Source organism: Papaver somniferum, chromosome 10, assembly GCF_003573695.1.
Source record: "Papaver somniferum cultivar HN1 chromosome 10, ASM357369v1, whole genome shotgun sequence".
In the NCBI taxonomy this organism is placed as follows: Eukaryota; Viridiplantae; Streptophyta; class Magnoliopsida; order Ranunculales; family Papaveraceae; genus Papaver; species Papaver somniferum.
In genome coordinates, this window is record NC_039367.1 from 78,449,174 (window position 1) to 78,466,819 (window position 17,646).

Genomic DNA, 17,646 nt, shown 5'->3' on the forward strand with positions numbered 1-17,646 from the left:
TCCTTCTACCTATAAGAGGAACACAATAGCCATCGGTATTAGATTCGGAGAATTGATTATTCATAACGTAAGAGATGAAGAAGGAGAAACCATGACCTCCACAAAGTATTACCGCTGCTACAGATATTCCGTATAAACTATTCTTGTATATAATTATCGTGTGATTATCATGATGTTCACGATCCTAATTTAAGTATCTATAAAATTAAATCGACTAGCCAACCAGAACACTACAGGAGGCATGCCGAAGGTACAATGGTGTAATATAGTTCATCCAATTAATTTAAAATGATGATCTGGTCTCTATTGCTCATCCCTTCTGACGACAGTACAGTATGCATGCCGGCTCAAACACCGACTAACCAACTCTAATACAAGGAGGCAAGCCCGCCGGCTCAAACACCGATTAACCAACTCTAATACTACAGGAGGCAAGCCCACAGTACAGCAGCGTTATGTAGTTCATCTAATTTGTTTTTCCAAAGAAACCGTAACCGATTTTAGTTAAGACCTGTATGTCTGTCCTTTGTGTTGGCTATTATGAAGTAGAGGTTTGTATAGATTCACACAGTGGGAAAAGTCTCAACATCTGTATCCATACATTTAAGGATTCATCTTTGGTTGCATCATTGTAAACCTAATATAAACATGACCATATGGCCCGTTAGCATAATTGCAAAATACAAATGCTTCGCTATGATGTAGTAGTGATCGACTGACCCAACCATTACTGCAATACAATATCCACTGCTTAGAAAATTCTAAGATTCTCGATTTTCTAAGGGTCAGGAATCACGATCAAAGGACTTCAACTTACTGAAACTACTCTGACCTGAGGTTTCCTTTGATAGTGTGAAGTATAGTTTGTTAACTTGCCGATTCAAAAAGGATTTATATACTGCACTCTCCATTTGGAGTTCATTAACACCTGCTTCTTTTGAGATCAAGGTGGGAAGAAAGATGGGCACATCTCCTTCTCGCTTCCATCAATTTTTCCTCCAGCCCTTCAATCTATTGTTTTCAAAGTAAAGACAAATGTTCTCATTTTTGTTTAGTTATTCAGTATATAGCTCAATAGTGATAACTGATGAAAAGAAAAGTCATCTCACTAACCGTGCTATTCAACTCAGTCTCCTTCCGTCTCAGCTCATCGCACCTGTCAGAAAACGTTTGTAAATTGCAATAAAATCCTAACTGAATCTAAAGTGCTGAACTTAGTTGAAAGATGCGGAATTACCTTATGTAAAATTTTAAATTCTCTTCACGTATTTGATCAAGATATCTGGAACTTGAACCATCTGACGATTTCCTATTTGTATGAGAATTATCCTGTAGGGTGATAATTATGACTTTCTTTAGGGTAGTTAGCCAGACAGCTAAAACTCAACTGTATGCTTAAACTAAAGCTAAATGCATTTATTCTCGACATGGACAGACACAAACATAGAGACCAAATCATAGAGATGCATCAAAAAAACACCAGTTAAATTTTAAGCTTTTAAGAACATGAACAAAAGCAAGAGAAAAGGGTTATGGTCAAAAGGAAACTAATATAGAACTGCTTACAGTTGCTGACAATCTAAAGACTGGTCGTAGTCCAGCAGCTGATTCTTCATGGGAATTCCTAGTACAGCCAACTCCTGCCGTACTACGGATAGTACTTGCAGTTGCAAGTCCAACAACAGCAGACTGATCAAAACATAACGCTTCGTCAGAATAATTTGATGAATCAACGTCTTGTTGATTGGAAGACCACTCTTTCAACAAACTGGATCTTCCATTAATCGGCAGATTATCACTAAGCTTTTTTTGCATACTACGAATCTCTGGAATTGGTGGTGCATCGTCAAACTCCTGCCGAGTAGTACTTGTTGCTGCAAGTCCAACAACAGCAGGCTGATCAACATTTACCTGTTCTTCTGAATAATTTGATGAATCAACGTCACAGGAAGACCGCCCTTTCGTCAAACCAGATCTTCTATTCACTGGCTGATTATCACTAAGCTTCTTCTGTGCATTACGTATCTCTGGATTTTTAGACCAAAATCCAGCCAAATGACATTTTTCATCCCTGCATTATCTGGTACAGGTCAAAATACTCCAGAGACCCCGAGTAACATCTGAAATGTAAATTAACATCTAGACGTATTAGACAGAGGTAACAAACCAGTATTTGTTGATTAGTTGTTTAAGCCAGATTTCTAGCCTGATAAACAGAGCCGATCTTTCAAAATCCTGTTTGTCATGTGCTGGTTCGATATAATTTGCTTCCAGACCACCTACCATGAAACAACGAAGAAAGAAATAAGAATATTAAATTTTCTAGGGAAGCAGTTGATATAATATAAGAGTAAATGCTCACCCACAGCACACCTCCCTCTGCTGTGACCATCAAGAGTGACTCTCCAGAAAGGCTGAAAAGGTTTAAAAAAAACATGTTGATTACTATCGATCTGGGGATTTACTTACAAATTTCTAGTTGTGCTGCAGACCATCCCATTAATAAGTAAGCTAGTAAGACAAAGTAGTAAATATTCAGCTAGACATACTCTGATAAGGCGATTCTTATGGTAGACATTAAATCCAGTTACTCCAAGAAAAGGGGACTCTTTTACAAACCCCATAGTTGTTTCCACAGACACCTAGAGACACAGACATCGTTAGAATTTTCTGCGCAAGAGAATGCAAATATGCAACAGCTAAACTGATACAGCTTCATCTAAAAATCTCTACCGAGTTAAAACCAGGAGAAGGTATAATAAATAAAAATAGAGTTCTTCACATATAACATCCAGTGAGAGAATTGCAGTTAGGTGGAACACAAACAAGGCTAACTAAGAACTCTTTTGCAGAAACTTAAGTAATATTTTTCCTTGTATCCTCTGGTCAAACAAATGAGAAGAGTGTGTACGCCGTGTATCTGACCTCTTTTCCAGCCATCCCAAGATGTGGTCTGTACTTGAACACTTCCGTAAAGTTCAGGTTCTCTGCAATAATATATTGCTGAACAGGTACACCCCTTATTATAATATCAAAATTCTTAAATTTCCTGAGGTACAAAATTGACGCATAGGCCTACACAGAAGTAAGTTGATCTTATCATCTGTTCGTCAATGTAGAAAATCAATATAGACATGGATTGTCCTTGAAAATAAATGAAGAACTGCAGACCACCTTCTTTTATTTTTCATTGAATTACAGAACACCTTACTCTTAAAGAAAAGCGAATTTTGTAAGATATATGAGATTTTAATTCTTTGCTTGCATTTGATTCTCCTTTGGACGCCTTTTCAGATGGAAACTCATCTCTTAGACATATATCCTGCAAGAGAAATAACATTGTATGGAACTTTTAAATCACCCAGTGCCTGAAATGACAGTATCACACTCAGAAATACCTCCTCATCATTGTTGAAATCTAGTTCCATAACTCCGTCATCATCAAGCCATAAGTTGTATATGATAATCTTTGTGCCACAAACTCCAATATCATCAAACTGGAAAGGTGAAAAGAAGATAAAATGATGTATTTCCTTATCAGTATGCCGGGCTTTTGTTGTTCAGCCATACTACAGATTTATTTTTTATTTGATTGGTAAATGCAAAAGCTACTTAGAATATATAAACCTTAAAAGTGTAGAGCATATCTCATCCTAAAGGGAATTCCCCTCTATAACGATTATAAGTGTGCATATAAGCTGCCTGCCTTGGTGACAGAATCAACAGAAGTAGACACTTCTATAGCTAATAGGGCAAATCAGATTTATGTCTTTTACCAATGGATTATTCAAGTCAATGTGGAGTGACCATATAAACCCCATAGTATAAATTCATGTAGAACTTTGGTTCATAAGCTGAAACTTAGTCGACAACACCACAAAGTTTCTTGGGGGATCTCACAAGTTTTCACGTCAGACCTGAACTTAGTCAAGAACACCATCCTTCTTACATAAAGGGAGCTTTGTATATTTAAAGAACCTGATGCATAAGTTCCTTTTTTGAAGCAAATGGAGACCACTCAAGGATAAGCTTCAAGTTGCAAGACCAATCATCTTCTGAACTGTATATTATTGGATGGGCCTGATTCTCACTCATTTCAAAATCTACCTGCAACGGAAACACCAAAGAGTTATATAGCAAAGCAAAAACGCTAATATTATGTGCAGCCGAAAGTAACTCACCACTGGAACAATTACATCATCCTGCCCAGTTTTCCGCAAAAAGGTGTACGAGAGAAGACCTATGCTCTCAGTTACGTGGCTATAAAACAAGAAACACAAAAAATTGACAGTGTAAGGACTCACTGGAAGCTAAGTACCTTGACATGCAAAGATGACAGGGTCATAGGTGTAAAGAAATCATCCATTAGAAGCAGTTATTACTTATTACCTTCCACGAACCGCGCGGCTGAAAACAATTACATCAGCACCCAACCGCATGGTACTTGTCTTAAATCCATTACCATCTGCAAAGCATTTACCCACATTTTGACTTACCTAGAACTCAAACAAGTATGCAATCCCAATCTAAAAGCTAAAATTCAAAGAAACGCCGCTAGGGTTCTTTGAACACAAGAAACAATCGGCAGTCATGTATACAAAACACATTTCTTATTACGAATCGTTCAGCAAAATTCTCAGAGCATAAAATGTGACCAACCTCCGCAGTATACTGTGTAGCTTCCGCTACGATACTCTTTACCTCTAACAGTCTATAACATATAATATGATAATTATTTATGTTATCTGCTACATATTTGGGGACAGGGCACCACAGTTCTGTTAAATTGAATTGGAATGGTTCATGTAATGTGAGCTCAAAAGATAGGCAACAAAGACAATAAGAAACTTACATTGTCCGACAGTAGTACTTGAATTTTTTGAAGAATACCCCAAGCTCATACACTGCCGCATACAATCAGGATCCATTCCCCCTCCATCATCTGCACAAAATGAGCTATTAGTATCAAATTTCAGCTAGGAGATATTACACTATTATATATACATTGAATACACACTACATTACCTTGGAAAAGCAATGTAGGAGTATTGTCTTTCATATTACGGATTGTATCCACCCTAACAAAGGTGGCACCACTCCTAATCTGTTTCCAGTCACATGCAATGACAAATTTAGCAAAAGAACGTTAAATGTTTTCTGATACATTAGAATGCAATTCCAGTAATCTAATAACACAATTGAAGAAAATCGGAAGTTACAAGTAAATGAAAATTGTACTGTTGTACTTTTTGTTTACCTCATCAATCGCGTTATCAAGAAGCTCCGCTATAGCTGCATGAAAAACATGAAAAACAAAAGCAATCATGTCTGACTGGTAGTTTGGCAAAATCGTAAAATCATAAACACAGTCGAGCTGCAAATTTTTCCGCAGTACCTATACTAGTTCATAAGCATTCAAGAAAACCACATTATTTTCTTTCACTCAAGTTTCCTTAATGTTCAATAATGTGAAAATTACCTCCAAATGCCCACTTGTGAGATGTTGCATTCGAGTGAAGAAACTTCGGGTGAACACGAGCATGTGCCAATTGACCTGCATTAAAAAAAAACCCTTAAATCTCAGCACTCAAACCAAAAATTACACAAAATGTATTAACGAGAGAGACAGTGAGAGAGAGACCTTGAGGCGGAACCGATTTAGTGGAGGGAACTTCATATTCCCCAGCCTTCCAAAAACTACGAGATAGACATGTTTGATTTTGATGGTTTGAAGAAGATTTCAAGAAAGAACTTGGTTCTCCATGACCAGAAACTTCACATGCAACAGTAGAATGTAAGGATTGTTGTTGTTGATTTCGGTTTCGGTTTCGGCTTCTTCTTGTTATTCTCCTTCCTCCATCACTATCATCATCACTACTTCCAAGTTCAACAACGATAACAGGTTGGTTTTCTACTTCTCTTGACATAACTAAAAAACTCTCATCAACAGCGGAAGAAGAAAAGGTTTTCTTTTTTACTACTTTAGACGCAAGAAGTGTGTTGTTCTCTATTTTCAGCCAAGTAGAGGGTCATTAAAAGTTCGTGTTGGAAACATACAAAATTAACGGTTAATCCCAAATTAGTTGGGCTTTAGACAGTCTAGTCCTACCCCTCAAACCCTACCCCTCAAACCCGGTACTCTTTAATCCTTATTTTCCAACGTGCGTACGTTTTAATCCAAATTCAGACGGGTTAGATCAAATTTCAACCGATTTAGAAAATATAGTCTTTTCTTATTATTCTCGTTATCCATTTCATGCTTCCATATTCATTTTTCAAATCTTAGAAAAAAAAAATTGGAGAAAAAGAGAGATGGACTCAAGAGAGATGGACGCGATTCTGTGCCATTTTTGTTTACCAGAGATTCGTATTTCAGGTTAGCGTTTGAGCTTTTCATTTTATGTTTATTTGATTGATTTCCTCTTCTTCGATTTTAGGTTTGATCCGTTTCTCGATTTGATGCATGCTTACTGATTTCTTCTTCCTTTTATTCAATTTTTGATTATATATTATAGGTCTGTTTTGATCTGTGATCTCATTGTTTAAACAATATGTTAGATGCTTATACGATTTTTTATCTTCGTGAAAAATCCTATGAGACTGTTTAGGGTAAAATATAGTATGAATTGTTTGAAACATACTTAATCTTAAATTGATGTATTTGATTTCAAACTCTTTATTGTGAATCCAAAATTAAAATTCTCTAAAATATGCTTTGGGAATTTGGTTTATCCTTAACTACAGGTCCACGTGATCATTTTCGACCTGATTTGATATATAGAAACAAATGTCTTTGCTGATTCCGGAACACAACTGTTTAGTCCAAATTTGTGGGAGCAAATTTAAACTATCTACCCGGTCATTCTAATCTTATGAATGCAAAGGCTTTAGTGTTCCAATTGGGAACTATGAGTCTTAGCAGCTAGTATTGCATTTTGGAAGATCATTTTCTACTAATAAGGAAATTGCAAAAATACATGTTAAAAAAGAAACAGTAGTTGTGAAATTGTTTCTTGACTGCCCCTTAAGACCTTGGACGGTTACAAATATGGTGGCAAATTTTTCTTATTGTAGCCAAGGTATTAGGGAATGTCTCTCCTCTTTATCCATCCTAACCATGAAGCCAACTCATGCTCTCGCGAATTCACATACGTATCATGTATACCTTTAAGAATAGCGTCAAGTGTATTTGTCATTTTTTTTTGTTTTTTTTGATCGTTTTTACATGTTGCCATTTGCAGGGATGTAATATCATGTGGAATAGCTACAACTTCCTCATTTTCATGATAAAATTTGATGCATACCTCCTATGACTCTCTTAGGTTTACCTCCTATTTGATATTGGTGGTCTCAAGATGCTTTAAAGCTTTTGTCACTTTTTGGCCATCTGTTGATGTAGTACTAATGACTACTGGAGTACCTCTTTGCAGGTAAAATGACTCCATGTTCGGTCTTTTAATATTCATAGACAATGGGCTTATTCCGGGGATTGGTTAGTAAGCAGATTCGTGACTCTCAGTCTCCCATGTTAATTATGGATTTCCGCCAAATTATTTGCAATATTGGTACCCTCTTTTAGCAACCATGAAATCTTCAACAAAATTTTATATTGATTCCTTTCCTTTGGATTGTTCTTACATTTTTAGGAACTTTAAATTTTGAAATGAATTCCGTAATTGATGCTAAGGTTTTTAATGTGCACATAGTTGTGCCCATATTGATTTTTAGTGTGTATATAATTGTACACATACTGATTTTTGATGTGTACATAATTGTACACCTGTTTATTGTTAATTGCACATAGTTGTACACCTGTTGACCGTTGATGTGCACATAATCGTAAACCTGTTAATTGTTGATGAATGCACATGTTGATTTTCTTGCTTCTTTATTAGATTAAAATTTTTAGGTATGGATGGATATTTTAGATTTTTTGTAGGTGTGTACATAGTTGTACACCACTATGCTATCTCAATAATATATGCATGTTTTGTGGGTATAGATGATAGGTTTTAGTGGGTAGATACATGTTCGCTTATATCGTCGTACATCAAATTTTGCTTTGAATCCTTTAATTGGACAGTCACGATTAAAATTTGTGGTTAGCGAGTTGTCTAAGAATCATTTTTTTAGTGTACTTCGGATGGAGCTTCAGTGGTCTTTTTGTTAATTTTATCTCATCCAAGAGGTGACCAATTGGCCAAATATTTTGAATTTCATTTACTTTTTTAATAGCCTACTAATGTCGGCGACTGCAATCTCTTCTTTGATCGTCATTCTATCTATTGTTGTACTTTGGATAGTTTCTGCATTCACTTACTTGTTGTCTTTGTTGCAGTTTAATTGGGCGGTAAAGACTTGCTTAGAAATGTGTAGTAGCTGGTGTTCATTGAATTGCAGTCTTCATTGTTGTACTTATACAGATTCGATAAAACATGGGTGAAAAGGAAAATAGCGGATGCAGGTTAGTAAAATTCAATTCTTCACTTCCAAATGTTGGATATTTTTCCTGAGCCACTACTGGTGTTTGGAAAACCGCTCTTTTTATCATTGGTATGCATATTAGATCTGAAACTGCTGCTAGTAATGTAGGTTTTGAGATTTTTTCATATGGGATACACACAAACTAGAAGCTGTCCTATGTGCATGCATTTCTTTAGAATTATTACACACAAAACACAGTACGGTCCAATATGTTTAAAATATAAAATTTGAGGGAATAAACTGAAGTTACACACTATAATCAATATAGTTTTGAGATTGCGGCTACCATATGCATAATGTGACGACTTTATGATAAGTAATATGTTACGAGTATATTCTCATTTTCCATAGATTTCGGGGTTATTGTTGCTCTCAGTTTTGCATTTCCCCGTAGAGTTAATTTGATATGTGTGCAACCTGTGATATAAAAGAGTCTATAAGCTTATGCTTTGCGTAGATGACTAAGGTGTACAAACTGGTACATATGTAAAACATTGACTCCATAATCTTATGCTTGCATAAAACTAGGGTGTACAAACTGGTACACATGTGGAAAAAAATGACTACTAGATTATCCTAGGCTAAATAAATTGGATGTACAAACTGCTACACATGTACGAGAATTGACTCCATAAGCTTATGCATGCATCAATAACTAGGGTGTATGTGTGAAAAAAATGACTTCATAAGCTAATGTTGCCTAAATAACTAGGGTGTACAAACGGGTACGCGTGTAAAAAAATTCACTCCATAAGCTTATGCTTGCGTAAAAATAGGGTGTACAAGCTACTCCTGCTGCATGGAAATCCAATGATGCTGAGAGTAGAGACAGTGATGTTGGTGCTCTTTCCATAACTAACAATTTTTTAACTTTGCAGGATGAAATTCCATCTGGATCATCTATCCAAGGTATTTTGAGTTTGTCATGTGATAAAAGTTTACTGAGTTTTTGTCATGTGAGTTCAGTTTCCTACGAAATACATTCCTCCTCAACTTTTAAAGTAGAATTTCTAATTTTGTATTTCTTGTCATGACCACACAAACCACTATTTAAAATTTGTTTCTCCTATGTAATAAATATATGGGAGATTTGAAATAACTTAGGTTTGCGACGAGCTTTTTTACCAGATTCATACTGATTAGTAAAACTATGCATATAACATTTATCGTTCTGCATTATGTATTTTCCTTTGTTGGTTTACTTATTTTCTTTCCCATTTGTTCGGAACCCCTCATTTTTCTTTCCATTTTTTCTTTTTTTAGATCGAATTGTGCATAAGATGGATAGGGTTAATTACGTTTTGGCACATTTGTTTGGAACCCCTCATGGATATATTGCATGTTATATGGGTATGGATGTTCGATTTTCTTGATTTTTGCAGCGGTGTACATAGTTGTACACAACAAGTGTAAATTAAAATTCTAAAAAAATGAAAAATATATAGTCATATGGGTACTCTTTTTGTAGATATCGGAAAGAGCTTTCCGAATATATAAATTTTGTGAATTTTGGACGAGCGGTTCGAAAGATATATTGTTTTTTAATTATTTATATATTATTTAAAATTGTTGAGATCATCACGAGTCACTGAGGACTAAACTGCAAATATTTGGACTAAATTGTAAATAATAAGGGTTATTAGTGTACTTTCTATATTTTGGACTAATTTGTACCTAGTTAACTCGGGCTGGACGAAACTGTACTTTTGGACTAGACCATATTTTTCCCAATTTTCTTTGATAAATGTACTTCTCTTTTGAGAGAGCGGGGGACCCACTCTTCCCAGTATTTATCCATTTCATAAAGTAGCCGGGCAGATTGCCGTTGGATCCTCCCGAGAGAGATACTGGTGGATTCTTCCGATTGGATCTACACACGTCCAATTTTCCTCCCGTGAAGAAATCTGACGGTAATGTAGGAATGATTCTGGTATTGGATGATAAGTATTGAAAGTGGGTCCAATTTTTATCTCTTCTGGTTTGTTTTTCGGGATTTCTTTCTCGATAGACAGTGACGGAGCCGGATATTAAGAATGAGGGGACTAAATTTTTCTTTATAAATTATTAGTGGACTAAATGTAAATATTATGTTTACTAAAAGTAAAATATCTGATAAAACTAAGGGTGTTTTTCTGGTTTTAAAGATTTTAGGGGGGGGGGGGGCTAGATAAACCAAGGGTGATAAAATATGTGATAAAACTAAGGGTGTTTTTTTCTGGTTTTTTCTGTCGATAGATAAACCAACATTGCTAATTCTGAACAGTAATCTTCATTAGATAGTATGATGAGAAAGTTTAATATATTTGGGAAAAGAGTTTGGTTTATGAAGAGAAACTCGCAAGTAAGTTGTTGAGAGTTATTATATTAAGAGACTGAAAAGGAGTTAGATCTGCAAGGATAATAAGGTCATTTCGCAACAACTGCCCTTGATTCCTAAGAATCGAATTCCATTGCCTTCATCAATGAGTGAAATCCAAATCGAAATAATTGAGGTATCTACTCCCCCTAAATACGATTCTGAGTTGCACATAGCAGTTTGGTTCGAGGAATTATCTCAGTTCCCCCGTAATCCAATCACTAGGCCCTCAAATCCGCGAATCAAATCCGCTATAATAGTTTACTTTGATACGTTAAGCACTGTAAAGTTTTGTCAAAAAATAAAAATTACGTAAAAAAACAAAATTACTCTTAATTTGGAAGACAAAAAAAGGGTTTTTAGAAATATATTTTGAAGATAACTTCTCTAATTTAAGGGAAGTGTGAGTTTATGGTGAGGAATATAAAGGTTGTAAAGTTTTAGTTGGATAAATGGTATTAGTGGACCTCTAACAAAAAAAATTCTATCTGCTTTCAAAGTATGTAGAGATAAGATTGCTTCAATAGTTGAAAAGGTTGGGGATGGTAGACTTCAGTGCAATACTAGAACTAATACGACTGGTGCTGAGCAAATGCAATAGAACTTATTATATGTAATGAATTAGGTATTGCTCTTGGATTTGCGGATGATAATGATAATGTAATTCTTATAATATGGAGATTTTAGTGCGAAGAAGTGTTATGAGATGCAGTTACAAGATGGGGTCTCCTGCAATTTTCAGAAGTTTTTATGGAAAAATCATATTACTCCTGAAGTTATGTTAGAGAATAGCTCGGTTGAACTCACCAAGCGTTGGTATGTCAAGTTTGGTTGTCATATTTTAGTATCAAAACTCATCTAGAGTCGCTTGATTAAATACTAGAGTCAACTTCGTTTAGGTTAGACTAAAAAGTCTAGGAATGTTGAGACATACAAGTATTACCTTGAAGACCTGAAGATCGTGAAGGCGTATCGACTACAATGAAGACATCATCCTTCCACTTGAGATATAGTGATATTGACTTGTTTCCATTTCTATTGTTGCTTTCAAGTCGTTTAAGATTGAAAACATAACATGCGAGGTTTCTGCGGAAAACTCCATTCGTTTTGTTTCTGGTGGAGCCGTCTATCCGGAGAGGAAAGTACCCTAATTAAGCGAAATATATTACGACCGCTCGTTTAAAGGCTTATGTGGAATCAAGAAGCTCTACAAGTACCGTTGGTGGGAAACTGGATAATTGCATTGTTATTTTAGTTTTCGATTATTGATTTGATTGACTAACGGTTGTGGTAACTTCGATTGCACCTAGTTTAATTATTCTTGAGAGCTTTCTCTTCTAACATAAGGGTCATTCAAACTAGATCAAAGTATTGACAGGATCTTTAGAACTCTTTTTAGATCTAAACACAACTTGTGATCATCCATTGTTAACAGACTTTGTCATTTATGTGATCGATCATAAGTGGATTAAAGTTTGTGGTGTGCAGATACATAAGAAGGAAATTCAATATCTGAAGAACAAGAAGATTTTTCTTATTGGTTTTCATATCTCGTGATTTGTGCACACATCTTTATCGTCTGGGATCCGACTTAGGTCTGATTTATCTTTGATGGATTTGATCATATAGTCGTATTGGTCGTCAACTATCATTTGATGGTATTCTTCAGTATCCGAATCTGATAGTTGTAAATCTGAATCTAAGTTACTGATTTGGATTGATCTTACCTGACAAAGGAGTTTACTAGTTTAAACGGAAGAGCCTTTGTCAGAACTCAACGAATCTTTTTCTAAAATATTATTAGAGTAGTTACCAAACAACTTTGTTCCTTTATTATTTGGAAGACGATCAAAAGGAGTTGAGTGTTTAAGACTTTACATCGGTAAAGCAACTCAAGATAGTGATTTTTTGTCTTGGGATTTAAGTGTGTGACCAGATCGTAGACGCAGGGATACTGAGGGATCTAAGTAACTAGGGGTAGATTACTTGGTCTCAACTGTACAAAGTTGGATTTGTTCTTTGTATATCGGATTAATTTTGAGAGTATTCAAAACTGGACTAGGTCTTTAGGCTTTTCTGCATTTGCGGTATCCTCCTTAACAAAATCGTGTTGTGTCATTTGCTTTACTTCCGCATTATAATTGTTTTATTATAATAAAGTAAATAACACTTGTACATTAAATCATAATCACTTGACGTTGATCCTATAGTCAATCAGTCTTGTACCGTAACTATTGTCAAGTGAATACCTTGTTGTTGTATTGTCTCGACTTTGTCCGTAGATGATCATACTTGGTATCGTACTTATAGGTTAAATGAAAAAATATGGTGAATTCGGGAACCCACGTAATTTCAACAAGTAAACCAAAACACTAGAAATTACTTATCCGATGCTTGCCAAGTCTCGAGCTATATACATGATGGGGTGATTCTCCTTCTTGTTACAAAGAATTTGGGTGAGCAACAAAATTCTCACGCATCATCACAAAACGATAGTTGTCATCTGTTGTACCTGAGGCATAATAAAAAAAAGTTAGGATTCTTGATCATGCAGATGTTTTTTAGTTTTCCTTTTAGGGAATATGCAAGATTCCTTGACATGCCCAATTTTTCCGCAATGAAACAAAACTTATTAGAGTTGGAACAATGCAAGTAATTAGCTTTGTTCATGATCACAGTACGACGGTGCAGTAATTCAAGAGTATCTTCAATATCCAAGAAAAGATCCTCATCTATAGATCTTCCGTTGTTGCATTCCTTAAAAATATTGATAGAGAATATTTTAAGACAACGTAACCTAACATTCTTGACGGACGTATTCTTGACATCAGTACCCCCCCCCCCCCCCGAGGGGAAATAAGTTTTCCTCTCAAACTCAATTCCAAGATTGGAGGTATTAACAGAATTACTACTTTCTAGGAGTTTCTGAAGAATCTTTAAGGAACTCTGGTGTATGTAACATGTGAATGAAAGAAGCCTTCCAAAGTTATTTCCCATAGAATATGCTTTTAAGGATCAACAGAAACACATACTTATTAGGTCTAATAGGGTTTGCATGCTCTGATACCAATTGAAAACGCATGGGATACCAAACACACCCAACATTTTCATTCGGAAACCTGTATAAACAAAACTAATACAATAGCAAGTAGATTAACTGAATGATCCTTCACAATATGTATATAGAGTTTATATCTCAACCTATACTCAATCAGTATTTGTATAGACTTAAAGCCCGTGAACCTGATTCGTAAGCAGAATACTTGGACGATCTCAAAAATCAATATTCAAGATCAATCTAGTCGTATCCAAATAACCTAGTCGTAATTTTTCCAAGTGATTAAACTTGTAAGCGAACGTATCTACTTAGATTTAATACATACTAACCTATGAAAATCCAATTATAAAGATAAACAATATAATGCGGAAAAGGAAAAACACAAGGCACCAAAAATTTTGTTAACGAGAAAACCGCAATAGCAGAAAAACCCCGAGACCTCGTCCAGATTGAACACCACACTTTATAAAACCGCTACAGACACTAGCCTACTATTAGATTTCGGACTGGAATGTAGTTGAGACCGAACCCATCCTCCAAGCGATTCGATTAAAATCGCGCTCCTTACGTATCTTGAACCTCGCAAGGTTCTACGCACTTGAATCCCTTAGATGGTGTCATTTACATCCTAAGAGTTGATTCAGCCGAAATGAAGACTTTCGATACCAATCTGCCTTTAAAAGATAATCCTTTTTTATTTTTGTTTAGATCAAATATCAAAGTGTGGAGATTTGTTTGCAATATATAAAGCTATCAAACCTCACAAATCTGGAACTTACAACTCCCAAAGAACATCCAATATTCTTAACCACCTCTCAAGAACAATCTTCGAAAGATTAACTAAATATCTATCTTGAGGAATCACAAAGTCTGAAATAAAGAGAGATTCGCGATTACTATCTATCTTGCCTGAAAGAGATTGCAAGAACCTCGATAACAGGAAAGCAAGATCAGGATTCACGTGCAATATATCAAGGTAAAGATAATCGGACCTCGCTTCTTTGGTGATTTTACTTTATTTCCGCATTATAATTATTATTTTAGTTATAATAAAGTAACTGAACTTGAAAACACGAGGGTATAACAACCATACCCAATATTTCGTTCAACAATCTGTATGGACTAAACTCCAATATAATTCCAAGAGCACCAACTTAAAAGTGAGACTCAATCAAGAAAGATATCAAAGAGCTTTATATCTTTATCAATACAATCAGTAAATCAACTAGATAGAAATTCGTGAGACTGATTGATATGAGAATAACTCGGACGTTACCAAAGACCAATGGTCGAGTGTCAATCAAGTTATATCCAAAGAAACCTGTTTAAAGCGATAGACATTGTATGAAAAGTTGGAGTATGTTTTGCATGGATGAAACTTCTAAAGGGAAAAAGTAAAGAGACCTCTATATTAATTCATTGCATCATAACATGTGTTATCGTTTTAATACACATTTATTCATCATTGCAACTTCGGATGGTTTAGAAATGCATGGTGCTCATGTTTCAAAATGTTTAAACAGAAACCTAGCACGTGCATTTGTACGGGAATAAAGGACCTTGTTTCAATTATATAAACAAATATAATGCGGATAAGAAATAACACAAACACCAAAAATTTTGTTAACGAGGAAACCGTAAAGGAAAAAAAAGCCTCGGGACCTAGTCCAGATTTGAACACCACACTGTATTAAGCCGCTACAGACTCTAGCCTACTACAAGTTAACTTCGGACTGGAATGTAGTTGAGCCTGAAAAAGCGGGGGTCTAACAACACCACCCAGTATTTCGCTTAGCAATCTGTATGGACAAACTCCAATATACTTTTTATGAGAATCAACTAGACAGATAGTTTTAGAGCATAGCTCGGTCAACCTCGCATGCGTTGTTATCTCAAGCATGTTTTTCAATGTTAATGATCAAAACTATAAGTCTTGATATCTAGCCTACATAGCTAAGTCTCGGACTAGGATAGAAAATTGTAGTTGAGCTCAAGGAATTCATGGCGATTCATCATACAATTACGAAGATCTATACAAGGAACCGTGGAACTTCATCAACAAAAAGGTATGTGGAGACTTGAACTTATGTATCACTCAAAAGTCCATCTCTTCTATCTTATTATGAGACAAAAGTCGTATGCTATATAGACTAGATCATACACATTTGATATTTCGAGTTGAGTATATCTCGCCTATCTATATCTCGAAATCATGTGTTGGGAAAGCGTTTCGCTTTGATCAAGTTTATCTTCACCTAGTGACGAAAGTCATGAAAAGTTTCAATTACTTTGAGAATTGCTCTGACGTGAATCGGTCTGTGAATAACGGCTACATAGCGTCCTCTGAGAATGTCTCAATGATTGAAACTAGAGTTTAGATTACATAACCATGTAATTCTTGAAATGAAGTTTTCGAACTTTGTTGATCAAGAGAAATCGGGAGGATTGTGGATTTGGCTTGCCAAGTCCGCGAACTGACGGAAGTTCTCGACCGAGAATTTCTGCTGGATTTTCCAAAACTCGTTTGAGTGCTAAGTCTGCGAACCCAGTCCGCAAACTGGCGGAAGTTCTATTTCCGAGAATTTCTGCTGAGTTTGGAAAACTCAACCGATTAACTTAAGTCCGCGAACTTGTTTGTGAACTTAAGAGGTTATGATCTAAATATGTGCTCTGAACATGAAACTTAAATTACTAAGGAATACTTTAGGCAAACCGTGGCTATAAAGTTCATGAGACGATTCAATTGAATCGAATCATCTTTGTTTCAATTGTGTCTTGTGTAGTTACATAAGATCTCATAGCAATTGAACAACTCTTTAACTAGTTCATTTGAGTCAATTGAACTAGTTATGGTGGAGAAGAACAAGGTTAATATGAAATGCTCATATGGTTGACCTTTTTGGGTTGCTATGTTGAACCAACATACATGTACACGTTTGGGCATGGTTTTTCACGAACCCAGTAAACGTTTACCAAAATGTGTGTGACAAGCTAGGTTTTTCGATCTAACGGTTAAGAAATATTAGCTTGAATCTAAATCAAGTTTTCATCTAACGGTGAATATGGATTGCTTTGTAACTAAGGCAAAACCCTGATTTGAAGGTTATATAAAGGAGACATCTAGCATTGTGCAAAACTAATACCCACACGTCTGTGTGCTACTAGTGCGCCCGCTAGAGTCGATCTCCATTAACCTTTGATTTTCTTCTCTAAAATCAGGTTAACGACTTAAAGACTTCATTGGGATTGTGAAGCCAGACCGATACTACTTTATCGTAGTTGTGTGATCTGATCTTGCATCTTCTATCGTACGAGTAAAATCGATTGATTGACTTGAGATCGTGAGAGTTCTCCGATAGGAAAGATAAAGAAGTCACAAACATCTTCGTCTCACTGTTTGTGATTCCTCGACAATACGCTTGTGTAGTCAGGAAGGATTCTAGAGAGGTGATTGATTAATCTAGGTTGTTCTTCAGGAATATAAGGCCGGATTATCAATTGGTTCATGTTCACCTTGATTTATCAAAAGACGGAACAAAACTAGGGTTTATCTGTGGGAGACAAATTTATCCTTTGATAGACTTTTCTGCGTGAGACAGATTTGTTTATTATCAAGTCTGCGATTTTGGGTTGCAGCAACTCTTGGTTGTGGGTGAGATCACCTAAGGGAATCAAGTGCGCAGTATCCTACTGGGATCAGATGCGTAGGAGTGAAACTGTACCTTGAATCGGTGGGAGATTGATTAGG

General features: G+C 35.8%; 1 protein-coding gene across 1 annotated transcript; it reads right to left on the reverse strand.

Moving 5' to 3' along the window:
• Positions 1-575: 575 nt before the first annotated feature.
• On the reverse strand, positions 576-5,985 carry LOC113318992 (protein MICRORCHIDIA 2-like). The gene is made up of 18 exons (XM_026567296.1): positions 5,642-5,985; positions 5,480-5,554; positions 5,258-5,292; positions 5,026-5,104; positions 4,853-4,942; positions 4,390-4,465; positions 4,182-4,260; positions 3,979-4,107; positions 3,399-3,497; positions 3,212-3,322; positions 2,926-3,075; positions 2,550-2,642; positions 2,363-2,414; positions 2,168-2,279; positions 1,567-2,071; positions 1,238-1,329; positions 1,114-1,156; positions 576-1,011 (listed from the first exon to the last, which is right to left on the reverse strand). Exons 1-18 carry the CDS (start codon positions 5,925-5,927, stop codon positions 922-924), a joined length of 2,196 nt encoding a protein of 731 aa, XP_026423081.1. The 5' UTR covers positions 5,928-5,985; the 3' UTR covers positions 576-921.
• Positions 5,986-17,646: the final 11,661 nt, after the last annotated feature.